This window comes from Chlamydotis macqueenii, chromosome 24 (genome assembly GCF_036417535.1).
Source record: "Chlamydotis macqueenii isolate bChlMac1 chromosome 24, bChlMac1.mat, whole genome shotgun sequence".
NCBI classification, from domain to species: Eukaryota; Metazoa; Chordata; class Aves; order Otidiformes; family Otididae; genus Chlamydotis; species Chlamydotis macqueenii.
Window position 1 is genome coordinate 7,049,610 of NC_141579.1, and position 12,349 is coordinate 7,061,958.

At 62.5% G+C, this 12,349-nt stretch overlaps 1 protein-coding gene across 1 annotated transcript in view; it reads left to right on the top strand.

The window, feature by feature from the left end:
• Positions 1–12,349, top strand: part of ZBTB16 (zinc finger and BTB domain containing 16) — a 45,508-nt gene that overhangs the window by 19,792 nt on the left and 13,367 nt on the right. The window contains 2 exon segments of the mRNA XM_086766117.1: positions 1,559–1,656; positions 8,659–8,745. Coding sequence (XP_086622243.1) covers positions 1,559–1,656; positions 8,659–8,745 — 185 coding nt within the window.

Sequence of the window (12,349 nt, forward strand, 5' to 3'; positions counted from 1 at the left end):
CTCCCCGACAGAGTGGTTTAGACCCGGCGCAAAGCGCAGAGCGAGCTCAGCCCGAGCCGGCGCGGCGCAGCGCGGCGGGCGCGTCCCCCGTTAACGATGCAAAATGAGAAGGTTGTCACCGCCGGAGCTGGCTTCTTGGCAGGCGGCGTCTGTCAGGAGGCTGGCGTTTTATTTATTTTTGCAAGGCGGATAAATCCTTTGGATTGCGAACCTTCTTGGCCTGAATTCGTGCGCGACTCCTAATCCTCCGCTATGACACAGTGAATTCAGGACAAGCCTGATTAATAATTACATTATACAGCGAAGCTGAGAGTCAGAACCAGCTCCTGCTCCCTTCCTCCCCTTCTGCCCCGCAGCGTTTGCTCGCTGCCCGACGTCACGGGGTCGGCCCCGCGGTCCCACACGTTGCCTTTGAGCATCCCTGTGGGGCGGGATGCGGGCCGGGATGCGGGGCTGGCCGCTCCGCACGCTCGCGAGGGAGTGGGATTCTGTGCCGTGGGGCAGAGAAAGCTCTGGGGTCCGGGCTGTCCCGCAGGAGGCCAGCAGCCCTCGCAGCTCTGCGCATCCAGCCCCGGACAGGACCATTCCTTGTCTTTGGCAGCAAGGAAAACCCGCCGGTCTCATTGCGGAGCGGTGATAAATGGTGGACGCGACCAGAGGTCGGCACACGGCGGTTCACTGCGTTGCCCCTCGAGCGCGCACAAATACTCCTCTGTTTGCAGCGTCCCATTTTGGAACTCCGCACGTGCGGCTGCCGCGCGCCCTCCCGGCCCTCGGCGCGGACGGTTCGCCTTCCCCGATGTGCGGCTGGCGGGCAGCCGCGGTGACTCGGGGGCTTTTCCCCGACGCCGCTGTCGAGCGCGGAGCCGGCTCCCGTTGCGAAAACGCCTGTTTCTCGCCGGCTGCCGCGGTGACACAAAGCGGCGAGCGGCCGTTCCCGGCGCGCGCGACCCAGAGACATCGACGTCGACGTCTCCGTGGCAAAGAGAGGGAAACAGCGCGGGTGTGGCCGCTGCACGCGATGTTGAAGCGGGGAGATGCTGCGAGGGGGGGCCGCGGGGCGCGGCGGGCGGCGCTGGCGCTGCAGGCGGGAGGTTGCGCAACGCCGCCCGGGCGTCGCTGGGCTTGTGCCTCGCGGTGCCAGGAAACGGTGAGCGGCGTGTTTCCTGTTTGCTCGCTGGTGGTTACGGGGTTTTTGCTGGTGATTTGTGTCGCGCTGAATTTGGATGGAGATTGGGATTCCGTTAGAAACGCACTCAAACAACCTCTTAAATGTTTTTTTATTTTATTTTTTGGAGTACAGTACCCTTTTCAGAAGCGCTCGCTGCATCAGGAAGAAGTTTGCCGACGCGTACTTTGTATTAACGCTAGAGTTCGGGTTTACCGGGTTTATTAAAAGATTCCAGCTTCAGTCACGATAGCAAACGTTAAACGGGAGACGGCGTCGCGCGGGACCTCCTCTCCACGCCGTCTCCGAGCAGACCCTGTTTCGGGCGCCGTGCGGTAGCGGGCCGTCCCCCGCGTGCAGGAGCACTCACCCCTCTCTCCTCTCCCCCAGGAAGCTGCACAGCGGGATGAAGACTTACGGATGCGAGCTGTGCGGGAAGCGGTTCCTGGACAGCTTGCGGCTGCGAATGCACTTACTGGCTCACTCAGGTGGGTGGCAGGGGCGCGCGATGGGGCGGGGCGGGGGGATGCTCTCCGCGCCCACCTGGGGACGCGTGCGGAGCGTCGCTGGTTTGTTCCCCAGTGCCCGGTAATGGGATTTATTCAGATTCTCTATTTTGGAGTTTGTTTTCGATTCCCTAACTGGGGAAATATTTTCTGGGCTGAGCGGGTCAGAATAACAAACTCTGCGTGCCACGCAGCTGCTGGTCGTCCAGCCCCGCTTGCAGCGCAAGCGTCGCCTCTGCTTCGGCTCCCGCACGCATGCCGGCACCGTGCGCCTCGCCAGCCGGCGCCCACCGCAGTTTCGTTAGCGAAACCGCCGCGGAATTAGGCGTTCTCCACTAACGACTCCTGCTAGCCCGTTCGCGTGTGGCAGGCCCTTTAATTAAGCGGATCTGGGAGGGCTGCAGCGCGGCGCTGGTGGGAAGACGCGCGGTCTGCAAGGGCTGGTGTTGCTCTTGGGCCTGCAGCCCCTTGCACGGCGACAAAAAATCCGCAGGCGGTCACCGGGCCCCTCGGCTGGGGCGCAGGTGGGAGCCGTGTCCCCGTCGTGCGAGGGCAAAGCACGCGGGGTGGCCAGTGCTGCAGCCAAAGCCGGGCTCCTGGGGAGCTTCGCAAGGAAGCTGCGTTCGGTTTTCTATTTTAAATCTATTTTTATCTATTTTTTGCCCTACATTGGTGTTTCTTTTCCCTGCTTTGCCCCTTGTCTGTGGAGGGGGGCATGGATGTGCCTTGCTCGTTCCCAAGGGAGCGGCGTGGGGGTGCGCTCCCCGTGCTCCTTCTGGCCGGCCAGTTCAGCTTTTCAGGGCGTCGGAGCCCGCCCCGGCCCCATCCCCACCTTGGTGCTTTTTGGGATGAGCACCGGCTCCCCAGGGTCCCCGCAGGCAGCGGCGGCTTGCTGGGTCTGGTTCCTGGGCTGCCGGCGTCTCCCCCGACACCGGGGTGGGGGACGCTGGACCCCTGATGCTGGGATGCGGGATGCAGGACCCCCAGTGCTGGTCCCTGGGATGCTGGACTCCCCAGGATGCTGGTCGCCTCCAGCACTGGGCCGCAGGACGCTGGTCCTGAGGAGGCCGGTCCCCCCCCGGCGCTGGCGCGCGCGGCTCGTGTTTGTTACGGTCGCGTTGGCTCGCGGCCCGTCCCTGGCGAGCCTCCAGCCTTGCGGGTACAGTATGTACAGTGAACGCCGAGCCAAGCCTGTCATCGCGCGGGATTAATTATTATTTTATTTTATGGGTTTTTTTTAAATCCGGTGAGGGCGGGGGGAGGGGGGAGAGCTCTGCCCTGCACTCGCAAACAGCCGCAGCGAATTCCAGCGCTGTTATTTATTAAAGCCGGAGACCTTTGCACCTCTCCCCCCGCCTCCCCCCTCCGCCGGCCCGGGACGCAGCGCTTGTTTTCGGCGCTCCGGAGGCGGCTTGCCCCCGCGCCCACGGGCAGGGTGTTGGCTTGGGGGGGTGCCCCGTGGGAGAGCGTCGCGGTGGGACGGTCTGCGTCCCCCGGCAGCCCCCATCCGGCAGCGCAGGCTGGGTTTACCAGAGGTTGGCACCTCGACTGAGCATTTACGGGAGGTGCCGGGGGGGGAAAGGTGCTTTTAAATTAGGGAGCGGGCCTGGGGGGGTCGCGGTGCCCCCGCAACGCGGCGGGTGCTCAGCGGCGTTATCGCAGCGGCCTTGCAGGTGCAAGGTAAATCCCCAGCCAAATGTTTACCCTCCGCTATAAAGCGTAAAGACAAAGCCCTTAATGCCGCGCAAAGCCTCGCCCTCTGCGCTGCCCGCTCCCGGCCGCGGGCGCACGCACGCACAGAGACCCGTAAGTGCGGTATGGAGAGCTGCCCCTCTCCTGGAAAAACGAATTCCTGGGGGAAGTGAGGTGGGAAACCCGGCTCATCGGTGGAGAAGCGCCACCGCTTTGCCCCGGGGAGGCTGGTCCCAGCGCCGCGGGCGTCCTCACCGCAGCCGATGCGCGGTGGGCGCGCTTGTTGGCGCCCCGGGACGCCAGTTACCAAATCTCCTGCTTTGAGTTGGGTTTGTTCCCCGGGGGAGGGAGGAGAGCGGGTTCCTGCCTCTCCGGCCGGCAGAAACGTCATCTCGGGGCTGTGAGCGCGGGCAGGCGTGGGGATGCTGGTGGGTAGCGCGCAGGGATGCTCGTGGGCAGGATGCGGGGATGCTGGTGGGCAGCGCGCCCGCGGCCCCCTGACCTGCCGGCCCGCGGCCGCCCTGCCCACCCAAACATGCTCACTCGCCCCGCGTCATCGGGAACAGCCGGCGCTGGATGCCGTGCGCCCATGGGGACGGAGGCGAAGCCACCTGGGGTGGAGGGAGAGCAGGGTGCATCCCCCCCTCCGCCTCCCGCCACCCATTTTTAGGGAAGGGGGCTCATCCCGCCGCCCTCAGCCTCCCCGCGGAGCGTCGCCCCGATTCCCCCCGCGGGTGCCGGGGCCGGGGGTGACGGCGGCCCCGGCTCCCCGGGCCCCCCCGCCCCGGCTGGCCGGCGTCCCGCGCTCGGTGGCGGGTGATGTCAGCGGCCTGCCGGCAGGTCTGGATGTTCTGCCAGCGTTCCCGCGTTTATGATCATCCGCAGATGTGCATCCAAGAACACGCTGTACCCACAGCAGAAATTAATGCAGGCTTGACTGCCCGCCAAGCCGCGCGCACGGGGGAGAGGAAGAAAGAAAACAAAAACTGTTTAATGCTGTTTATAAATTATACACTGGCTGATGAAAAATACATTTCTCTCGCCCCCCCTCCCCGTCCGCTCTGCCTCGAGAGCCGGAGCCGCGGGCAGAAGAACACGCTTTGCTTTTCTGCTCCTGTTTTGGCCGGGTTCCTGGACCTGGCCGCTGGGCGCGAGCCAGCCGCCGCCTCTCCCCCCTGCCCTCACCTGATGAAATTCGTTTATTTTTCCCCCGCCGCCCCGCTCCCCGCCTTCGGCCGCCCCGCGCTGTTCAGGGTGGGGTGCCGGGACCCCTCGCGCCGCTCCCCTCTGCGTCCCTCTGCGTTACGGCCGCCGCTGCCCCGGCTGGACGGGGGGAAACTTCCCCGACTTCCCCCGAGGTCGCGGTGCTGGAGACCCCCTCTCCGGGGACGGGGGGCTGAGCGGGGCGAGAGCCCCCCCGTCGCTCCCCATCTCCCCATCCATCCCTCCCCGTGCGCTCGCCAGCCATTTGCGCGGCTTTTGTGGGTTTGGTTTTTTTTTTGTTTTTCTCTTTAATGCCGCTAATGTTTATCATTTGCCCAACAGGCTTGACAGATTTTGTTTCCTGTCGCGCGGCGGCTGCGAAGCCCCCCGGTTGCCAAGGAGCCGCCTCCCCGCACCGTCACGGGCTGATTTGGTATTCCGCGCGGCGCCCCGCCGCATTTCTGTATGCAAGACAAAGTGTTTTGATGGAGGACGATTGCAGGAGTGTCTGGAGGCTGTTGGGAGTTTTATGGGCTGTGCAGCGCGCGCCGCGCTCGCTCGCTCGCCGCGCGGGGCTGCGGATGGGCTCTGTGGTGTTTTTTCCCCGCCGAGTGGAGAGGGAGCAGCGCTCAGGGTGGAGGAGAAGGGGAAATTATGTAAAAACCTGCCTTTTTCACTCCTGAGCTGAAAAACCTGGGGTTTTCTTTTTTTAAATGTGAAACACCCCGCGCTGCGCCCGTCGCCGTGGCAGAGGTTGGGCGCGGGTGGTGGCCGTGGCCCGTGGCTCGCCGCGCTCCGCCGTCCCTGAGCCTCGGCGGCGCGGCCGGTGAGATGCCGCCGGGGCGCGCGCCCTTCCCGCCGTCCCTTCCCGGCGCGCGCGGCGCTGGACGCGCGCAGCCGGCGTCCGGTTTTCCCCTTTCGGTGGCACCTGGGGAACGGAGTGGGCGCAGCCCGCTCGGCGTCTCCCTCGTTTTTTGGCCCTCCTTGGCTTTCTCCGGTACGGCTTTTTTAGCGCCGAGGTTTTCGCGACCGTCTCTTCCACTTGGGTGAAGCAGGGGAGAAGGAAAATAATAATAATAACAATAATAACGGCGGCAGTAATACAAATCAAGAAGCAGCTTGGTGTGGGCAAGGGAAGAAAACAAGAGAACGGGGTAGAGAAGAGGCTAAATTTAAAATTGTAATTGGCTGACTTCCACAGGCTTGCGGGTGTTTTAATGACTCATAATAACTTCATTTAAAACCAGCTGAGCAGAAAATAGATTGGAGAGGAGCCTCGGGCCATTATGGATTTGTGTTTTTTTGACAAGCTCTGTTTTCGGCAGCCAGGAAGGCACTGGCGGAGGGCTCGGCGGCTGCGCTTGGTGGGCTGCCCGGCAGAGATTGTATAGAAACCGCGGCCGGCGCTTTTTTTTCCCCCCTCTCTCTCTCTCTTTTTTTTTTTTTTTTTTGCTGATTAAAAATAGATGCCTTGAGGTATTATTTTAGCATCGCTGTGGTTTGGTGCTTTTTTTTCCTTTGCACTTTTGATGTGGTAAATGGAACATAAATAAAATTGTTTTTGAAATTACTGAATTAATTAGGTAGTAAAGCGACGACAGTGCATAAATTTACTTGGCAATTTTTTTTTTAATCCATATTTCCCCCCCTCTCTCCACCTTCTTGACAATTGCAGCCTGTTAATAATATATAATCCCAAATTTTTATTGCTCCCCGGTGCTGGGGGAGGGAGGGGAACAGACGCGGCATCGCACCGGCGGGGCCGTGGTGCCGAAACCACCGCTGGGAAGGGCTGGGGCGTTGCCTGTCCTCCTCCCCGCACGGCTGCGGGAAATCACCGATTTCCCCATCCTCCTCCTCCTCCTCCTCCTCCCGAGGATGCTGGCGGCTCCTCTTTTGCCTTTTCCCTGGTTTTTTCCTGGGCTACGGTTTGTCTTCTGGAGCGCCTGCCCGTGGTGGGAAGACCCCTTTCCTCGCCCCCCATGACGGCGTTCAAGCGAACGGGCGTTGGGCCGTTGGGATGGTGGCGGCTAAAACTGGGTGGGCTCCACACGGAGCCTGCCTTGAGGGGAGCGAGCTGGCGGGGATGCTCGCCGCCGGCCTCTCGAGCGTCCCGTTGCCGAGAGCCGGGTTAAACGCCGCCGGCGTCGCGCTGGTCCCTTGCGTTTGGGGAAACTGAACCAGCGGAGGCCTGCCGCCCCGTACGGCGTCGCTCCGGGGGCAGCGCCGGGGCGGCCGTGACTCTGCAGATAGCGCCGGACGGAAAGAGAGGCGGCTCCTCGCCCCTTCGCGCCCCTGTTATAATAAGCTCAGATGTTGGATGACATTTTTCCCGGTGACTCACATAGTAAAATTAACCTTGAACTATTTACATATTCACTCGCCGCCCTCCCTCCTCCCCCTCCTCCTCCTCCTCCCTCTCCGCGAGCGTGTGTACATTACAGGAATCCTGGCTCCGTATCAGTTTTTGTTTTGCTGATGAGAAAAAAAAAAAAAAAAAAAAAAATCCCCTCGCCTGGAGTACACATCTACTTGAGGGAAGGAACACGCAGTCCTGGCCTTTGGAAATTGGCAGGCGGCGTGCTGTTCCCGCGCTGATAAGAGGTACTGTAAATAAAACTGTACGCAGCGCCTGCTGCAAACCGCCCCGCGTCTGTACTCATTGTTCTGACAGCTCCGGCTTTTTTTGGGGCCGCTGTTTTGGTACACGCTGTGCTTCCTTATGTAAGCGAGCGTGCCCGGCTCCTCCTGCCGCTCGCCCTGTTTATTTTCGCCTCGCCAGGAATTTTTGCTGTCCCCCGACCCCGGCCAGATGCTGGCCGCCCGTACCGCGCCTCCGCAGCTCCGCAGCACGGTTCCCGCTGCCCCTCCGGCCCCGCGCTCGGCTCTCGGGGCACCGCCGCGTGTCCTTGCCCCACGCAGAAATGGGGAAGGAAAAGGCAAAAAAAGCGAGCCCCCCCAGCCCGCCGTCGCGGGGGCCGCTCTGCCCGCGCTGGACCTGTTGCGGCGGCGGTCGCCGGACCCTCGCGGGCCACGCTTCGCAGCGCCGGGGCCGGGAGAGCTTGGAGCGGCGATGGAGAGCCATTGCCTTGGCAACTGCCGGCTGCGCGTCGCCCGCGCAGCACGCGGGGTGGAGGGCAGCCCGCGGCCCCGTCGACCCCGTCCCCTCACCGCTCCATCCCGGGCGCTTGGGGGAAAGGAGGGGACCGCCGGCAGCGCCCGCGGCCCCGAAAGCATCCCGGGCGCGTGCTCTTTCGGCTGGCAGCACGTGTGGGGGCGCCGCCCCGCCACCCCCCTCGTGTCGCCACCCCCCTCGTGTCACCCCGCAGCCCTTTTTCTGATGATTTTTTTTTCTTTATTTCTCCCTCTGCGAGCGGCTCTGTGGCCCGCGCGCGCCCGGGTTGTTTTGAATGCAAACTTGACGTCGCGGCGAGGGCGGCAGAGAACAACATATGCACAGTAAACAGGCAGACTGTCGTATTGATTAACAGATGAGACCTCTATTATCGATCAGCGCTTGGCGAGAAAATTTATCACTTTTAATTTCGCCACTGCCAAATATTTCTGCCTGCCAGCCAGCCGTTACCGAGACAATTTAAAGGCGAAGGAATTCTCTTTTTCATGCGCCTCGCGATGCCTCCCTCTCTCCCTGTCCCTTTCCTGCCCGCCTTTCCCCAAATCCCACCCTGACGGCGGGGCAGGGGGCGCGGGGGGACGCTCCTTTCGTCGCAGGAGCCCCTGGACGCCTCGCTCTGCCGCGCACGTTTGGCCACGTCTCCAACCGGACGCATCCTCGGGTACCGGCAGCTGCGAGGCGAAGGGGCAGGAGACTGATGATGCTGGGACTTGTTACGACGCTAACGGAACGCGTTGGTGTTTAATGGTTTTTATTAAAAAACCCAACCCCAATACTGAATTCCTTCCTGGCAGCGGCTCTTTATTGCGCGGTGCCATGTGCGAGGAACGGGACCGCGGGGTTAGGCAAGGCACGGCGTTTTGTGGCCATGCGGGGCCGCGGCGACGTCCTCCCCCAGGTTTGGGCGGGCGCCCCTCCCTCCAGTAACCCTCCTCTCCCCTTTCTCTCCCCAGCGGGCGCCAAGGCCCTGGTCTGCGATCAGTGCGGCGCCCAGTTCTCAAAGGAAGACGCGCTGGAGACGCACCGGCAGGCGCACACCGGTACGTGGCCCTCCCTTTCCCTCCTTGAGTTTAACATTTAGGCTCTGCTTCCGTAACCGTTTGCCCAGCGGAGCGTTCAACCCTTTGCGGTTCCCGCTCCCACCCGCCCGGGACCGTTCCTTGACTCTCGCTGGAGGTAAGTTGGCCGCGCTTTCCGCCCAGCTCTCGGTTGGACACGGCGTTGTGCTTGTGTTGACGTCTGCGCGCGGCGCTGGCGAGGGAAACCTCCCCGAGCGGCTTTGGGCGCGGGTTTTGCTGCCGACCGGCTTCGGCCGGGCTTTGCTGAGCTCGTAGCAGTGCTGTGGGTGGAAGAGGAGCTCAACCCGTCTCTGCGGTTGAGCCGAGCATCCTTGCACCGCTCAGCGGTCTCCCTCGGTTTCTCCAGCCGCACGCAGCCAAATTTGACCGGCACGATGGCACTCGGCCGCAGTTCGGGTCTGAGGGAGGCTTCCCAAGGGATAAACACCCTCATGGGGAGCGTTTGGATGCACGGGAGCCCAAGGGCGTTGAGTTACGCATCGTTTGCGATTCCCAGCCTACACCGGTGGGTCCGTTGCCGGTTTTCGAGCGTTGGTAGGAGTAAAGGCGTCGCGTGTGGGGCTCTGGGGAGGGCTCGCCGCGCTGCCGGGAGGTGCGTGCGTCCGAGCGGAGTGGCTGCCGCGGGCGAGCCGTGCCTGGCTCTGCCCGGCGGCTCGGCCCCCATGCGCTGCAGGAGCGCGGTAGCCCCAGCTCCTCTTCTGCTCAAACGTGGGCTCGAGGCACCGGATCGCACAGCGCCGTTGTGTGCGTTGCTCAACGTTGATGTACGCGCGTGGGAAAGGATGGCGCAGCAAACGCTGCAAGTGAAACACCGGCCCTGAGGCTTCTGTGGGGATCACGGCCCCTGCGGTCGCTGCAACCCGGGGCTGGCCCACGCCAGAGCTCAAAGGGTGACAGGAAAGGGAGCGCAGGGGCCGCGCTGACCCGGGCAGAGCGGCTCTGCCGTTGCCGCCTCCGGCAGTAAAGGCAGGCGGCTCGGTTACACGGCCGGGGCGCAGCCGAAATGAATCGCTTCCTCTCCTCAGGCGGCACGCGGAGAGCCCTGCGCTGGCACCGAGCGCGTCCCTCCCCTGCGGCGCTATAATTAACCCCGCTCCCAAACCGCGGCATCTCCCAGAAAGGATTTCGGGGGGGTCCTCGCTTCGCCCTCGGCTGCAGATTGGTTGGCAAAAGGCCTTCCGGCTTTCCAGGCAAAAAGCAGCCCTTTTTGGGAGATGTACAGGTAGATCCCTTCAGGGACGGCGTCCAACGCCGGGCAGGGCGTGGGAGCTGCCTGCGAGGCCGCCGGCATGGCCCGCGGCTCAAGAGCCTTGCTGCCACGGATGGGCAGGATAACGGGCTCCCTTTCCGCACAGGGGGCCGTTTCCCGGATTCACGGGCAGGATCCAGGCCCCCTGGATCTCACTTTTTTTGTTTTTCCCCATTGCCCTCTCCGCTCCTCCAAACGACAGCGTGGCACGCGAAGCCAGCCCGGTGCCCCTGTGCCGTACCAAACAGTGCCCGTCTCCTCCTTGCGTTCCGATGCAAGGTAAAAAATCGGGATAAACAAAGGAAAAACGGCTCCTGCTTGCCAGCACGGAGCCGGCCGCAGCGACTCGGGGCTGCGACGCCCTCTCCGGGCGTGCGCTGTCCTTGGCCCCCGTCCCGCGGCCGCAGGAAAAGCAGCGGCTGCGTTGGCTCGTCTTCCAGCAGCGCGCGCTCGGTGCCGCGCCGGAGGCAGAGCGTGGAAAATTCCCTGCCCTTCTCCTAAAATGTAGAGGAAAAAGCGAAAGGTGTTGAGAAGAGAGCCCAAGGGCCCCGGCGGGCTCGGGATGCTCGCGCAGCCGGCGCTCCTGCTAACAGGGTTCGGGCTCGCCGCCGGCGTTTATAAATATCAGAGGTGACTCGTCTGGAGTTTCCTCCCGCGCGCCAAGGCAATTAAGGCGCGCGAGCGCGTACATGCGGGGCAGCCAGTGCCAGTCAGCGGGGGCAGCACGGATTTACTCCCGAGCCGCTTTCACGTGGCCGCGCTCGACGCCGAATATAGCGCGTCTTTTCTTCGGCACACGGTTGGCTTTTTGATTCGTGGGGTTGGCGTGCCCCCGGCCGCTGCGCGGAGGATGCGCGGGCGCTGTCGCCGTCCCCTGCCCGCGTCCCTGCATCCCCCCGCTGGTGATGCCGACACCGGCACGCGGGGAGCAGAAAAGGGCTGGTAAAAGCGACGCGTAACCAAAAATTGAAAAGCTGTAAATCCCCCTCCCCCTTATTTTTTTCCCTTTTTTTTTTTTTTCCCCCCTTTTGCCGGGATGTTGGTAGCGGTTTGATTTAATAGTTGGCCAAACACAAGGGTCTGTTTTATTCAGAGTTTACAGGCCTCAGGGCTGTTATTCCTCCAAATTTAATAGCAGCGAAATTGCAGGGTTGGCGATAATTTGCCTATCGCTTTCTGCGCGCCCATTGATGTTTATTGTCAGCGGGACGGGATCGCAATCCGCTTCACTTAGATAACATGTCTGTTAAACATTTAGATAATTGTGCCGTCATTAACTTGTCACATTATTTTAGAGATTCGAAACACTTGTGCGGTATGAGCGGAGGTGCAAAGGGAGGAAAACCCGGCGCACGGGAGCGGGAGCCGGGGAGGGGCGGCGGTGGGATGCGCCCGCACCGGGTCCTGCGGGAAGCGTCGCTCGCGGCAGCTCCGGGAGCTCGGCCATCCTCTCCGTCGCGGCTGGGCTGCAGAAATTTCTGCTGCCGTTCTAAATGTGCGCTGAGGTACACGGTGATTTGGGGTTTTTAATTGTTTTTTTCTGAAGTGCCAGGACGCTCGGTGTTTCCCTGTGGAGGAGCATCCCAGCAGCCCCGGCAGCGGCTCAGGCTGGCCGTGCGGATGCGCGGGAGCTGGAGGAGGCGGAGGCGGGGACCGCGCCGGAGCTGCGCTGTCGCACGGGCACGTGCCGTCTCTGTTCTTGGCATCATTTGGGCCAATTAATGGCACGTTTGTCTTGTCGCCTGGCTTTGGCTCTGCTTCTGCTGCCTCAGAACGGTACCCACCTGAAAAATCCCAGTGACGCTATAGGCATCCGTCATTTTTCGGTGGGGAAAAGGAAGGATTTTGGGCAAGTGGGATGCGCCACACAGGTTTGGTGACATGAGCCGTAAATTCTGTTGAAACGTAAATTCTGCGTGCCTCGCGCTCGGCGTGACGCCACGAGCCGCGGCCGAGCCAGCTCTCCGCCGGGATGCTCCTCCGCTTCCACCAGTGGCTGGGGAGCTGCGATTCTCGACGCATCCCTTCCCACGGCTCGATGGGAGCGGTGCCGGCCGCCAGCAGCCGCCGTGCTTCCGTACCAAAACTGACCCCACGTCTTCCCGCGCTGCCCGTGCCTTTCTATTAGCGTTTCACGGGACTCCTGAGGGTTTTCAGAGAGCGGCTCGATGAGGCTTCTGGGGGAAATACCGCCCGAGAGCGCTCCTCTCCGTAGCCGGAGATAATGCGCTGTAGTATTAAGTACGCTTAGAGGTAATTATCCCTCCCGTGCTCGCCGCGCTCGCGCGGTCCCGGCTGGGGGAGGGAGCACGGGCG